The 15,268-nt window shown below is 33.1% G+C and overlaps 1 protein-coding gene across 1 annotated transcript; it reads left to right on the top strand.

The window, feature by feature from the left end:
- Positions 1–13,508: 13,508 nt before the first annotated feature.
- On the top strand, positions 13,509–14,752 carry LOC140876204 (protein SENSITIVE TO PROTON RHIZOTOXICITY 2). Its single transcript, XM_073280112.1, has one exon. The coding sequence runs from the start codon at positions 13,535–13,537 to the stop codon at positions 14,645–14,647; it is 1,113 nt and encodes a 370-aa protein (XP_073136213.1). The 5' UTR covers positions 13,509–13,534; the 3' UTR covers positions 14,648–14,752.
- Positions 14,753–15,268: the final 516 nt, after the last annotated feature.

Here is a 15,268-nt window from a genome sequence, read left to right as displayed (position 1 = left end):
AAGATTTCAAATTTTATTAATCCCAGAAAAAATTTAATTTATTATTCGATTCGTACAAAAGAACGATCTTGTAAAATAAATAACGAATCAAGGTACAACTCAAGATATTAATACCATCATGGCAAAAGCCAGTGAAAAAGAACGATCTGAACTGAAATATGTTCATATCGGAGGAATTAAAATAATAATATCAGCTCACTACCGAGAAGAAATAGATACACTAATTGAAATAACAGTTCATGACAAAAGAATACGTAATTTCGAGGATTCTATCCTTGGAAAAATTGAAGGAAATTTATGTTACAAAAAGATGAAATTTTTTATTTATCCACAATACAATATATCTCTTTTTGATAAAAACATAAATGACGTTTTAACATTAGATTATTACTTTTATAGAAATAATCTTATGTTAATAGAAAACCATCCGATCAATATAAACTATGTTGTCGGTTTAGCAATAAGTAATAATTCTCAAACAGGAATAATTTCAACAAAACCAACTATTTCTGTTGAAAGAATGTTTGAAAATATTTGTAAGACCCGAAAATATTAAATTATTAATTATGGGATTTGAGAATTAAATTTCATATTATGGGCTAATATTGATTTGAGAAATTATGGAAATGATAGATTTAATTTTCGAACCGAAAATATTTAATTTGAGAATTTACGGATTTTGAGAATTAAATTCCAAGAATTCTTAAATTAAAAGAATAAATATTTGATTTGAATATTTATGGGATTTAAGATTGAATTCCATGTTTCGGGAATTAAAGAAGATGAATTTTGAAGATATAACCTGATCAGGGACTGATTTGCAAATATCGAAGTTGCAAGGGCTAAAGTGCAAACGGTCAGGATTATTTAATTAATCCGAATTTATTTAATTTTAATCCGAGTATATTTAATTTGAGAATATTTAGAGTTTTGATTTAAATTTTAATATTCAGAAATTATTTTGGATTGAAATTGAATTAAAATGAAGGCCGGGGACTGAATTGTCATATATGGAAAGTTCAGGGACTAAGTTGCAATTTGTGAATACATATCTGATTTTAGTCTATTAATCAGTGTTTTACGTGTAAGAAGGGAGAAGGAATTCAGAAATGAAACAGGGGAGCCGAGTTCATCTTATTTTCTTTGCTTTCGATTGTTTCAAAACCCCATAACTTTTGATCCGCTCATCCGATTTCAATTCCGAAAGATGTTCTGGAATCCTTGTGACGCGGCCTTCGAATTGATGTAAGTATTTTGATGTCTCTTATATGTTTTGAAGAACGAAATGGGCAGAGATCAGATATGGATGTTATGAATATGTTTTTCACCGTTCACATATATCGATATCGAAACCGGATCAAAGATTGTTTATGGAATGAACTTGTTATGCGTTTCCAGTTCTGTTCAAACCTTTATATACCTCTGAGTTGCTGGTTTAATGATATATTTTAGCTGATATGAAGGATATATATATCGTGTTCTTGAGTTTATACATCTTGTATGCTTGAAACCGGATCGAAGGACAAGCGACGTATGGGTTTATGATGATTTTCAGGATGTAGTTCGAATGTATAGCTTCTGATCTTACTGAATTTTGTGGGTTTCATGCTGATATAGTTGTGATATATGGTGTATTAGATGGTGGGATCAATCTAGATATAGTTTGGATTACCGAATGTCCAACGTTACGTCGTCGAGTCACGATTTGGAAAGTGTTCGAGTCTAGATTGGGTGAGCTGATTAGTGTTTGAGTTCTTGATGATATAATGGCTTATGAACACTTTATTTCAGATTAGAAAGGAAGTCTATTGACTCGAGAACCTGGACTTTGTCGAAGGAAGAAGTGAAGGTTTGGAAATGACTTGATTGAAGATTTATTGATATTTTGATGCGATTCTGATATGATGAAATTGAACGAAGTTTGATATATCTGTTTTGATGATTATGTTCAGATTTGAAGTATTCAGGACAGATGATATACGAAGGTATAATGACGACATCGAGAGTCAGAAAGTTTGAAACTCGAGAACGATTCTTCTTGAGTTCTTCCGCCAAAATCACATACGTAATTATTGCTTTGATTTGATTTTGATGTTGTCGATCCATCACAGGTAGTGGATCTTTAATTTTGAGTCAATATGATTTTGATATGATGATGATACGAATTGATTCTGTACCAAGGTCGGAGGACGACTTTATTTGATTATACCAAGGTCGGAGGACGACTTTATTTTCTTATACCAAGGTCGGAGGACGACTTTATTCGAATCCGGAATAATTTTGATAAATGGATATCCATGTCAAGATCCGATACGATTCTTGATAGCAACGATGTTTTATGAATTGATTCATTAATGACAGAAGCGTTAGTTACTCTATATGTTGAATTGAATTGAGATAGAGTTGTTTTGATTTATTTAAATCTTTATATATGTTGCTTATACTGAGATTGTTTTCTCACCGGAGTTTATCCGGCTGTTGTTTTGTTTTGTATGTGTGCATCACAACAGGTGGGGCAGGAGCTAGTCTGAGATGACATTGATAGCTCGAGAGCGAGACATAGCAAGTGTGGACACGGGTTTTAAGAGAAGGAATGGTAGTTTGATAGCCTTGAATTTTGATATGAAACTTGAAACTTAGAAGCTCACATGTGAAGATTTAGTATAGCTTATTGTTTCATGATTCTATGCTATCTATTTGATGTAACAATTTTAATATTTGATGCTTGAGCATGGCTATATGTATATATGCATGTTTTGAGATATTATAACATGTTTATGATTGATCTGTATGAAGATTCATGCCAAGGTTCTAAGTTTTTGATAGCAAAGAATATTCTGAACGTTTTCTGGACTGATGCTCGCTCGATCGGCGATCTTTGCCGGATCGAGCGAGGCCTGTTATTGTGGGCAGAATCGGGGAAAGTTTATGCTCGCTCGATCGGCGATTTTTGCCGGATCGAGCGAGACCTTGTTATGTGCAGACCGAGAGTTGAGCTATTGAGCTTGCTCGATCGGGTGTTTTTCACCGATCGAGCGAGGCTCCGATATTTTTAAAAAAAAAATTTTTTTTTAGCTTTTGGTTTGTATTATTTTCTATTGTTGATTAATTGTTTTATTAATCTTTAATTGCCCTAAGATGATATTAGTAACCCGAGGTCCTCACAACAGGTGGTATCAGAGCGTAAGTTCTTGGATTGAGATAGAAGCTGAGCGGGGTAGATTGAGTCACATGCATGTATTGTATTGCATGCTTATGCATTATTTGATTTGATTATTCGATGATTTGTTAAATTGCATGTGAGCATGATCTATCTTTGAAATTCAATTGCCTAATTTATTGATTTGTAAATTTTTGAAATTTTTACCATTTTGTTATAAGATTTTCCCCGGGTGATGTAAGAACCCAGAATTGAAGGAATATTGTTTTTTGGGTGACGTAAGCACCCCAGACTGACAGAATAGTATGGTCAGACTGAATAGAATGGTATGGTCAGATTGAACAGACCAGAACGGTATTACTCAGCTGAATGAAGTATCTCTGATTGAACAGAACAGAATATCAGCAAATGAATAGATGATGTTGTAGGTAACAGTTGGCTTGAAGAACTTGACTAGTTGTTCAAATACCGGAAAGATTCAGATGAATATCGGATCAGATTGATTGACTACCAACTTCGAACCCTAGCAACCAGCTAGTGGATTTTGATAAAGAAATGATAAGAAGGGAGAGGTATGTTGATTTTTGGTAAGTTCTTAGAACATCATTTTGTTTATAGTTCTTTGCCACAACAGATAGAAATGATGAGAAAGAAAAATATACCCTCTTGAAGCTGAATATTTTGAATTTGGAGGAATGCCTTATTAGAATTGTCAAGCCTATTACAATTATTTGATTGTAAATGATAAAAATATCAAGATTGAGTGAATTATTTAATGGCTTGAATTTGCAGATTATGTCTGAATAAATGTTGAAGACTGAAGAATTTTGTTTAAAGACATAGTCCTGTCTAAGAGAATTGAAGCTGAAGGATGAGTTAAGAAAATGAAATTGTAGACATTCAAGAGTATGTGAGATACTCACAACTTTATCTACAATTTTTATTCCAGAACAGATATGAAATGAATGATATGAAAATAAATCTCTAACTCTAGCAAATTGAGATGGAGTAGTTTGCTTCTGAATGCAGAGTATATTAGAGATTAGTACACACATTGTGGAGGAAGATATCCGAACAAATAGTGTAAGGAAAAGTCAGACAGATGTGCTAAAATTTATTCAATGAATAAATTCCAGAAGTATACAGAGGATCAGAATGAAATTGCACCTGAGAACGAAATTTAAATTTCAGGTAACAGATTTATTTTGTTTTGACCTGGTTATTATTGGTGCAATAGATACCTAATAGCTGAAAGCTTATTATATGATTACCTCTGTATCAGAAAAGAGATTTTGTGAATTGCACTGAAGAATAGAACTATTGCTTCGATGAACTGACACCGAACATGATATTGTTCATATGGGAACTATACGGTTGCGATGCATGACAGATTATGAGAATATACCTAAGTACTGATTAGTAATAGTTTCAGATTATTGAATCACTGGAGTTTGTGATTTAACCAATCAGTATGATGGTATGAAGCGATAAAGTTAGATCAACAAGAACATGATGTGCATATGAATATAATGATATGAAATAGAATCTTGAATTAAGATTCTGTGATTTTGATTTGATATTTGATGTGTGATTACAGAAATATTCCAAAAGCGGTATATTCGATGCACGAGATATGTTCAAGATCTAAATTAGCATTGATGAGTATGCTAATGAATAGAGATTACAGATATGTTTCAGTAAGATTTTGACTATAGTTTAAGTTGTGAACTGGAATTCAATATTGAATTGAAGAATTGATGAATTGATAAATTACCAACTTAATGAGATTATGAATTGGATATTAATCTTGAGGTTTAGAAGATAGATGATGATATGAAAATCGGTTACAGATGAGTTTTTTTTCTTTGAATATGCTGAATCGAATACATCAATTGGACATATAATTCTTGAAATATTTTATTTCGAGTGGCTCTCCTTGTTTTGTTCATAGAGCCTGAGTGATTTACTCATTCTGAGTTATGTGATGCAAGTGAGTTGTTTTCATTTTGCAGAGTTTGTTATCCAGAAGATTTGATTTTGGATGACCTTGATTGAGGGATTTTCTCAATCTTGATTTATTTCTTTTGATTTTTAGAATTATTGATCCTTTGATGATATTTCAGCATATTTTAAGAATGTGACTCGTAACTGATAGAAGAATTTGAATATGATCCATGATTTTTGGGTTAGATGATATGAATTATCGGTCTTTGGAGATAGAAATAAGGAATGAAATAGGCATCCGATAAATTGATTTCAGATTTCTGGGTATTTTGGTTTGAATATTCAGATGAATATATTACCAATCAGAATGATTTTTCGATTGGAAGTAAGGCAGACCCGTTCAGAAGATGAAAGCAACACAAAAAGTAAACTGAAGTGATTAGAATTCAGTAAAGAATGTCATATTAAGATATGAAATGAAGTCTCATATCTGAATGAATGAATTCTAGTATGATTGATTATTTGATTGTGCTTGATATTTCCGAAAAGAGATGTCAGAATTTGAAGAATTGCACAAAAAGGAATTCAATATTCATTCGATAATTGTTTTATCAGAATATAAAGCAAATAAAAGTAACAGAATTAATACGTTTTTGAAGGAAAACGTACAGAGAGTTTCCGATGAAGTTGAAAATCATTGACCAGATGAGTTCAGTGATAAACTTCAAACATTGAAACGAGATTATAATTTGAAAGAATATTTTGCAAAACCACCGTGATGAAACAGTATAGATGAGGTAAACATGTGGTAGTTATGAACAGTATGATGGATGTTACTGTATACGAAGATATGTCTGTATGATCAAGTCACTGAATTGTGATTAGATTCGTTGCAGTAAGTCAAGAAATAATGTTTCAAATTGAAACATTGAGTTTACTATTAAATTGCAATACAGATGATCCGAAGACTTTAAGTACTTTTTGAGATAAAGGTACAGTATATTATTCTTAAATTGGAAGAATAGTCAGAGAAGATGAATCGAATTTTTGGAGAATGAATTTTTTTTTCTGATATGATACCGGTTATCAACAGCTCTGAATACTTTGAAATCTGTGAATACAACATCTTTTTCTATTAATGAATAGTCTGAATGGATTACTCAGCTTTTGCAGAATACACTGTATGAGATGTGACGAACAGCTATCTATTCAGATCTGTGAAGAAGATAAAAATATGATGAAAGTGCAGGAATGATTAAAATCTATTGTCAGAATGAAGACGTTAGATTTAATTGATAGAATGTGGCATCGTTTGATTGACTGGTGTTCTGAGAGTTGGTTATATGTGATTGCATTGTACCTTCTTCAATTGATGGATTATCTGAGTCGATTTTCCAGATATTGAGAATATTCTCAGAACTTCAATACCTGATTCGGTATTACTTGATTTGATATGTTGCCACTTGAAGATTATAATTCCTGTAACAGCTATTGAGCCGATTTTGAGATAATGCTATGATGGAAAGAAATCCAATTTCTTGTGTTGAAATGATATTACCGAGGTATATAACATCAGATCAGACATGATTTGTTGATATCAGATCGGATTTGATTTGAGATACACAACGAATTTGACGATGAATCTATATGGAATTAAAACGGAAAAGAAGAACCAGAATTAGTAATTGAATGATAGATATAACTTTTGAAGCTGAAACTGATTAGTTAAGCGGAAAAGTTATTCGTGAAACATCATTCAATTCAGAGTAGAGAAAAAGCAGAATTTAATCTACAGATTCAGAATATGAAGTTGAATATTGAATTTCATTGAATAAGATATCAAATGGAATTGACGATGGAAAAGATTTATTCTTTCCAGCTTGATACAATGAAGCTGACTTGTTTCACGTATCTAAATTAAGGAAGTATTGATAGATTCCTTCTGTGTACTTGAATCAGACAAGAGGAATAATGAAAAGATTCTGAGGTAAGTCGAATATTTGACAGATTCTTGATATAGAATAGAAACAACTTAGAGAGAATTCTTTTCAGTACTTAGAGTACAACGGAACATATTAGAGTTAAATGATTGAAGTGAGAATAACTTCAGATAATCATTCAGTCTATCAGATTTGATATTTGGCTTGACTACGATTTCGAGGACGAAATCATTTCTTAGAGGGGAGGAATTGTAAGACCCGAAAATATTAAATTATTAATTATGGGATTTGAGAATTAAATTCCATATTATGGGCTAATATTGATTTGATAAATTATGGAAATGATAGATTTAATTTCCGAACCGAAAATATTTAATTTGAGAATTTACGGATTTTGAGAATTAAATTCCAAGAATTCTTAAATTAAAAGAATAAATATTCGATTTGAATATTTATGGGATTTAAGATTGAATTCCATGTTTCGGGAATTAAAGAAGATGAATTTTGAAGATATAACCTGATCAGGGACTGATTTGCAAATATCGAAGTTGCAAGGGCTAAAGTGCAAACGGTCAGGATTATTTAATTAATCCGAATTTATTTAATTTTAATGCGAGTATATTTAATTTGAGAATATTTAGAGTTTTGATTTAAATTCTAATATTCTTAAATTATTTTGGATTGAAATTGAATTAAAATGAAGGCTGAGGACTGAATTGTCATATATGGAAAGTTCAGGGACTAAGTTGCAATTTGTGAATACATATCTGATTTTAGTCTATTAATCAGCGTTTTACGTGTAAGAAGGGAGAAGGAATTCAGAAATGAAACAGGGGAGCCGAGTTCATCTTATTTTCTTTGCTTTCGATTGTTTCAAAACCCCATAACTTTTGATCCGCTCATCCGATTTTAATTCCGAAAGATGTTCTGGAATCCTTGTGACGAGGCCTTCAAATTGATGTAAGTATTTTGATGTCTCTTATATGTTTTGAAGAACGAAATGGGCAGAGATCAGATATGGATGTTATGAATATGTTTTTCACCGTTCACATATATCGATATCGAAACCGGATTAAAGATTGTTTATGGAATGAACTTGTTATGCGTTTCCAGTTCTGTTCAAACATTTATATACCTCTGAGTTGCTGGTTTAATGATATATTTTAGCTGATATGAAGGATATATATATCGTGTTCTTGAGTTTATACATCTTGTATGCTTGAAACCGGATCGAAGGACAAGCGACGTATGGGTTTATGATGATTTTCAGGATGTAGTTCGAATGTATAGCTTCTGATCTTACTGAATTTCGTGGGTTTCATGCTGATATAGTTGTGATATATGGTGTATTAGATGGTGGGATCAATCTAGATATAGTTTGGATTACCGAATGTTCACCGTTACGTCGTCGAGTCACGATTTGGAAAGTGTTCGAGTCTAGATTGGGTGAGCTGATTTGAGTTCTTGATGATATAATGTCTTATGAACACTTTATTTCAGATTAGAAGGGAAGTCTATTGACTCGAGAACCTGGACTTTGTCAAAGGAAGAAGTGAAGGTTTGGAAATGACTTGATTGAAGATGTATTGATATTTTGATGCGATTCTGATATGATGAAATTGAACGAAGTTTGATATATCTGTTTTGATGATTATGTTCAGATTTGAAGTATTCAGGACAGATGATATACGAAGGTATAATGACGACATCGAGAGTCAGGAAGTTTGAAACTCGAGAACGATTCTTCTTGAGTTCTTCCGCCAAAATCACATACGTAATTATTGCTTTGATTTGATTTTGATGTTGTCGATCCATCACAGGTAGTGGATCTTTAATTTTGAGTCGATATGATTTTGATATGATGATGATACGAATTGATTCTGTACCAAGGTCGGAGGACGACTTTATTTGATTATACCAAGGTCGGAGGACGACTTTATTTTCTTATACCAAGGTCGGAGGACGACTTTATTCGAATCCGGAATGATTTTGATAAATGGATATCCATGTCAAGATCGAATACGATTCTTGATAGCAACGATGTTTTATGAATTGATTCTTTAATGATAGAAGCGTTAGTTACTCTATATGTTGAATTGAATTAAGATAGAGTTGTTATGATTTATTTAACGCTTTATATATGTTGCATATACTGAGATTGTTTTCTCACCGGAGTTTATCCGGCTGTTATTTTGTTTTGTATGTGTGCATCACAACAGGTGGGGCAGGAGCTAGTCTGAGATGACATTGATAGCTCGAGAGCGAGACATAGCAAGTGTGGACTCGGGTTTTAAGAGAAGGAATGGTAGTTTGATAGCCTTGAATTTTGATATGAAACTTGAAACTTAGAAGCTCACATGTGAAGATTTAGTATAGCTTATTGTTTCATGATTCTATGCTATCTATTTGATGTAACAATTTTAATATTTGATGCTTGAGCATGGCTATATGTATATATGCATGTTTTGAGATATTATAACATGTTTATGATTGATCTGTATGAAGATTCATGCCAAGGTTCTAAGTTTTTGATAGCAAAGAATATTCTGAACGTTTTCTGGACTGATGCTCGCTCGATCGGCGATCTTTGCCGGATCGAGCGAGGCCTGTTATTGTGGGCAAAACCGGGGAAAGTTTATGCTCGCTCGATCGGCGATTTTTGCCGGATCGAGCGAGACCTTGTTATGTGCAGACCGAGAGTTGAGCTATTGAGCTCGCTCGATCGGGTGTTTTTCACCGATCGAGCGAGGCTCTGATATTTTTTAAAAAAAAAAAATATTTTAGCTCTTGGTTTGTATTATTTTCTATTGTTGATTAATTGTTTTATTAATCTTTAATTGCCCTAAGATGAGATTAGTAACTCGAGGTCCTCACAATATTACAAGAATTGAACACCCTCGAAAAGCATTTATTGAAGAAATAAATCCCTATAAAAGATGGAGTTCAGACGACCTCCAAATCACAAAACAGTCTGTACCAAGAAGATCATTATCATTTGCTAGAAATGATGAAGATATTCTTGATAAGATTGGAACCATGAATCAAAATATTCTTAAAATTAAACAAGCTATTGTTAATGAGTCAACCTCATCGCAACGACGTTCTTAATAAAATTAAAAAAAGATCTAGTAGATTTAGAAAATAATATTAATAAGATCAATCTATCGATACAAGAATTAGAGAAGAATTTCAAAGAATATATTGATTTAGCAACCACTAGATTAATAATTGAACAAGAAATACATAGTAATGAAATATTAAAGTATCTTAAGAAAGTTCTTCCAATAGATAAAGGAAAAAGAAAAATAGAAGAAGAACCACCATTCAAAATTGAATCATGGTATAGAAATCCCCTTAGTTATGGCAAACATAAGTATGGAGATGTTTAGTGAAACCGACTCATCTGATTTTGAACAAATAGGAGTAAATACAGAAGAATTATATCATTCACATCAGGACTCAGAACAATACAGAGATATGTATATTTCAGAATCAGAATCTGAAGATGATTCTAGACCACGATTAAATCTACGAACGAATGTAGAAGGTAGTGGTGGAAGAGATGATGAAGAATTTAAATATAACAGAGACCAATGCTCTGGATCTTATAAAGATGTTAGAGATATTTTTAGAGAATCAAAAACATCAGGATTTGTGAAACAAAATATTTTAGATTTAGGATGTTCAACAGCCAAAGAAAGAAAATCAAAGATAGATCATTGGGCAAATGAACTATCAGTACAAATTCAATTAACATCATTATTAGAAAAAAGTGAGAATATTCAAGTTTTAACTCATGGGATGATAAAAATGACACTGGTAGGAGCAGTAAGAACTTGAGCTGAAAACCTAGTAATTACTAATCTACCACAAGGAATGACAGGACATCGATATTTCGAACTATTTGTTGATGCCTTGTACCAAGAATTTTTAGGAGTTTCTAATAATGATGCTAATTTGGTAGCTAAGAATATAGAACAAAATAGAGCAATATTTATATTAGATAATATTAAATTATGCAATTTATGTTACTTAGAAGAATTTATTTGTGATTATGAAACAAACTATTATCAATTAATAGATGCTGATAAAAAGGAACATTATAAACTAAGTATCTTTAATAAGATACCTAATATACCTATACACAGTAAAGATGAATTCTTAACTAGTCCTTATGCTAAAACTTTAGGAGGAGCTATTAAATTCATCAAAGACATAATAACAAAGAAATGTCATGAAGTAACACTAAATAAAAGAATCTCTAAATCCTAGAAACAAAACAATAAACTTTGTTGTGACAAAATGGAATTCACAGTAAAAGAATACGGTTGCAAAACAAACATGTCACACAAATATTTAAAACGACAGAAACAGAATAAATTTAATAAACCTTATAAATCTTTTAATAAGAAATTTATTCCCTATAAGAAAAAGAAATTTAAAAAGAATTTCTTCAGAAAACCTTATAAAAGAAAATTTTATAAAAATTTTGATAACAAAAAACCACCTTGCCCAAAGGGTAAAGGAAAGAATTGCACATGTTGGTTGTGCAACGAAGAAGGACATTATGCGAATGAATGTCCAAAACGAAACGAAAAGAAAAATAAAATTAAACTTCTTGAAGAAATATATACTATTGGATTCTATCCCGTAGAAACAATTGAATTTTCATCCGACGATGAAAATATTTATTATCTTGATGAATCAAGTGAATCAGATTTTGAATCCGATTCCACATTTGATAATTCAAGAAATAATAATGATTAAAATAACGACAAGGGCATTTTCGAAAAGATAAATATAGGGAGTAAATTAAAAGTTATGTTTAATTTAGGGAGTTATTTACAAGTTGCCCCTTTTTTTTTACAAAAATAAGTTATTTATTATTTTAAATATATTGATGTGTCTAACGCCACATCGACACTATAACAACAAATAAATGGCAAAAGTAAAAAAAAATCAAATTTACTAAACCAAAACCTAACTTTGCATAATTACGAAACCAAAATATAATATCGATTAGGGGATTATTTTGACGATTATCCCATGGATTCGTTTCAAACCAGGGGCAAAAAGGTAATTAATGAAACTTGACAACACTAATTAGAAAATGTCCGGTGATGGTAAATTGCTCAAACTAGAGAAAAACATTATTTTATGTCAAAATCACGGGCCAATAGTAACATTAATTAGTTTGATTTCATTAAATTAAGCATTAACATACCACATTAAAGGAGCCTAGGATGGTGATGTTTGGTGTCATGCTTAGTCATCTTTTTCTACATGATATATTACACCTTATATCATATTGTTAATTTTATATGGTATCAAAACTAACCAAAGAAAATCAATAATTAATAAAAGAATAAATTCATGAATCCATTATATAATTAACTTCAGTAATAATTGAAATTAGATATACACTGTTGACTGTTTAAATATAATGTGTGTAGCATAAGATGTAACTTGTTGTTTCGATCGCAAAATCGTGCTACAGTTGTTCTACGTACACCATAATTAAAAACTACAACTTTTTAATATAAAAATCTCATTGACAAAATCACTCAATAATCAAACCTATCTGAAAATTCCGAAAACTCTTTCTTGCTCAAAGTTTGTCAAAATCTGAGATTGGTGACATTTGGGGGAGGTCTCATGTGGTGCTGAATTGAAGCTCAAAGGTTGACTTTGCTTCCCTCGAGAAATTATTACGTGCGGCCCTCGGCGTTCGTGCACCCGAGCCCACGCGTTCATTTTAGAATTTCGGAATTCATGGTTCTTTTCAGGGTAAAGAAAAACCTTAATTGTTATCATAAAATTTTACACTTCCGGGATAAAGAAATACTAATTTTTATTTCAATTATTTTGATATAATTGCTGACATGGCATCACAAGTTGATTATTTTGAATGTCACATCTAAATTTTATATTGTTATGTCAGAATTTTGTTGTACTATGTTAGTATTTTCGATTTTTTGGATGAAATTGCAGATAATTTTCAATTGCAAACATAACATCCGACAAGTTTAACAATTTTCACTGTGTCAGTATTTTATGATATTATATTAGTATTTTTGGATGTATAGCAATTGAAACAAAATAGTTGAAAATAAAAAATTAACATAGCCAAACCAAACTTTGAAATCTAAATACTATTTCCCTTTTAAATTAAAGATCATATCAAATATATTAGGTCATTGGTGTACAAGCACCAAGCTAATTCAACAGATTCTGATTTCATACCACGTCAACGAGCAGCAGGCCAAAACACCCCAATTCACCACATCCTTCCCTAGCTAGCTAGGTAGCTATATATTGGTGTTAGGGAGTTTAATTCAGGTCCAAAAGATTCGATAAAAATCTAACAAAAAATTAGGAGATTAAGTTTGCACTTTGAAAGGTATTTGAATCTGTGTCATATATGTTGATTTCAGGGGCCACTACTACTTCTTGTTGCCCAAATGGCCAACAAGAAGCTGCAGCAGGAGGGATGCCATCAATATATGGAGTTCCGTCGGCGGACGATATTATTCCTTCAAATCTTGAAGCGAATTCTGCAGCGAGTCAACCTACAATTAACTCCGCCGGATCGTCTAGTTTCTTTTACAATCTGTCGCTGCTTAGTGAGAAAGTCCAACAGGTGCAGTCCCTGGCCAGCATGTTTTTGACCCCAGACAACAATCCGCAGCCGGAGGCAACGGCTGTCGCCATGGGAACTTTGATCCAAGAGATCCTCATCACCGCTTCTTCTATGATGTTTTCTTGTCAGCAGATGTCAATTATAGCGGCGGATGATGATCGGATGCATGGCCCCTATTATTCGGGGATGTCGATGGAGCAGTGGTGCGGTACGTCTGAGAATTACAACAACAACAACAATAATAATAATAATAATATTGATCATGGTGGTACTGAGAATAATAATAATAATATTGATCATGGTGGTACTGTTAGTACTGATCTAAGTAATGAAGTTTGCGGGAGATATTTGGCGCAAAAGACGGATCCGATGATCACACCACAATTAGGGTCAAAGCTGGGGGTTGGCGTCGATATTATCGAGTTGGAGCCTGCTGGATTATTAGCAAAATACACACATTACTGCCATGTATGCGGAAAAGGGTTCAAGCGCGACGCGAATCTGCGCATGCACATGCGGGCACACGGGGAGGAGTACAAATCCACCGCCGCTTTGTGCAACCCCATGAAGAATAATCATTCGGAAGAAGGAGGGAACAACCATTGTACTAGCACCACCATGAGGCTGCAGCCCAAGAAATACTCGTGCCCGCAAGACGGATGCCGGTGGAACAAGAATCACGCCAAGTTCCAGCCCTTGAAATCCATGATCTGTGTCAAGAATCACTACAAGAGGAGCCACTGCCCCAAAATGTACGTGTGCAAAAGGTGCCACAAGAAGAATTTCTCGGTTTTATCGGATTTGAGGACTCATGAGAAGCACTGCGGGGACCTCAAGTGGCAGTGCTCGTGCGGCACCACGTTTTCGCGCAAGGATAAGCTCATGGGTCACGTAGCTTTGTTCGTCGGCCACGCACCGGCTGTTAATTCAATGGCCAAGAATGGGCTAGAGGCTAGATCTTAATTATTGCTAATGAATCCAAGGTAAAATCTGATTGGTGATGTAAATTTTAATAATTTGGCATGCTATATTATAAAGTTCATCATAGCTACTTATAATATTTGCCTGTTGTGATTTTTTTGTGGATTAATAACTCAGGTGCACGCATGATCGATCATGTACATTATCCCCGTGTTCCGAGTTATCCAGTTTTTGTTTTTGTTCTTTTCAACCCGCGGGAAGTTACAATTGAGTAGCCATTAATCTGAGACGTAATTTATGTTGGAAAATTTGTTGGAAAAATGGATGGTAAATGAGATGGTGAATGAGACTTTATGCTCATTGTTCCACATTGATAAAATATGGGAATTAATAGCACTATATAATATCAAAGTTTAGACAATGGGTTGGGCCCCCAAAGGGTACCCATGTTTGTTAAGGGGAGCGGACCTAGTCTAGGCTAGGTTCGAACCATTAGCCACACGCGCACGCGCCGCCGCCCGGACCGTGGGCTGGCTTGAACATGAATATAAATTTTTTGGACAAAATAAATAAATTATTTTATTAATTGTTTTACAATCTGAGTGCATTTTCAGATGAAAGTATGCGACTCTTCAGTCCAGTGCATCCATTACAACTGTTCGG

This window comes from Henckelia pumila, chromosome 1 (genome assembly GCF_033568475.1).
Source record: "Henckelia pumila isolate YLH828 chromosome 1, ASM3356847v2, whole genome shotgun sequence".
Taxonomy (NCBI): domain Eukaryota; kingdom Viridiplantae; phylum Streptophyta; class Magnoliopsida; order Lamiales; family Gesneriaceae; genus Henckelia; species Henckelia pumila.
This window is presented reverse-complemented; position numbering and strand designations above follow the sequence as displayed.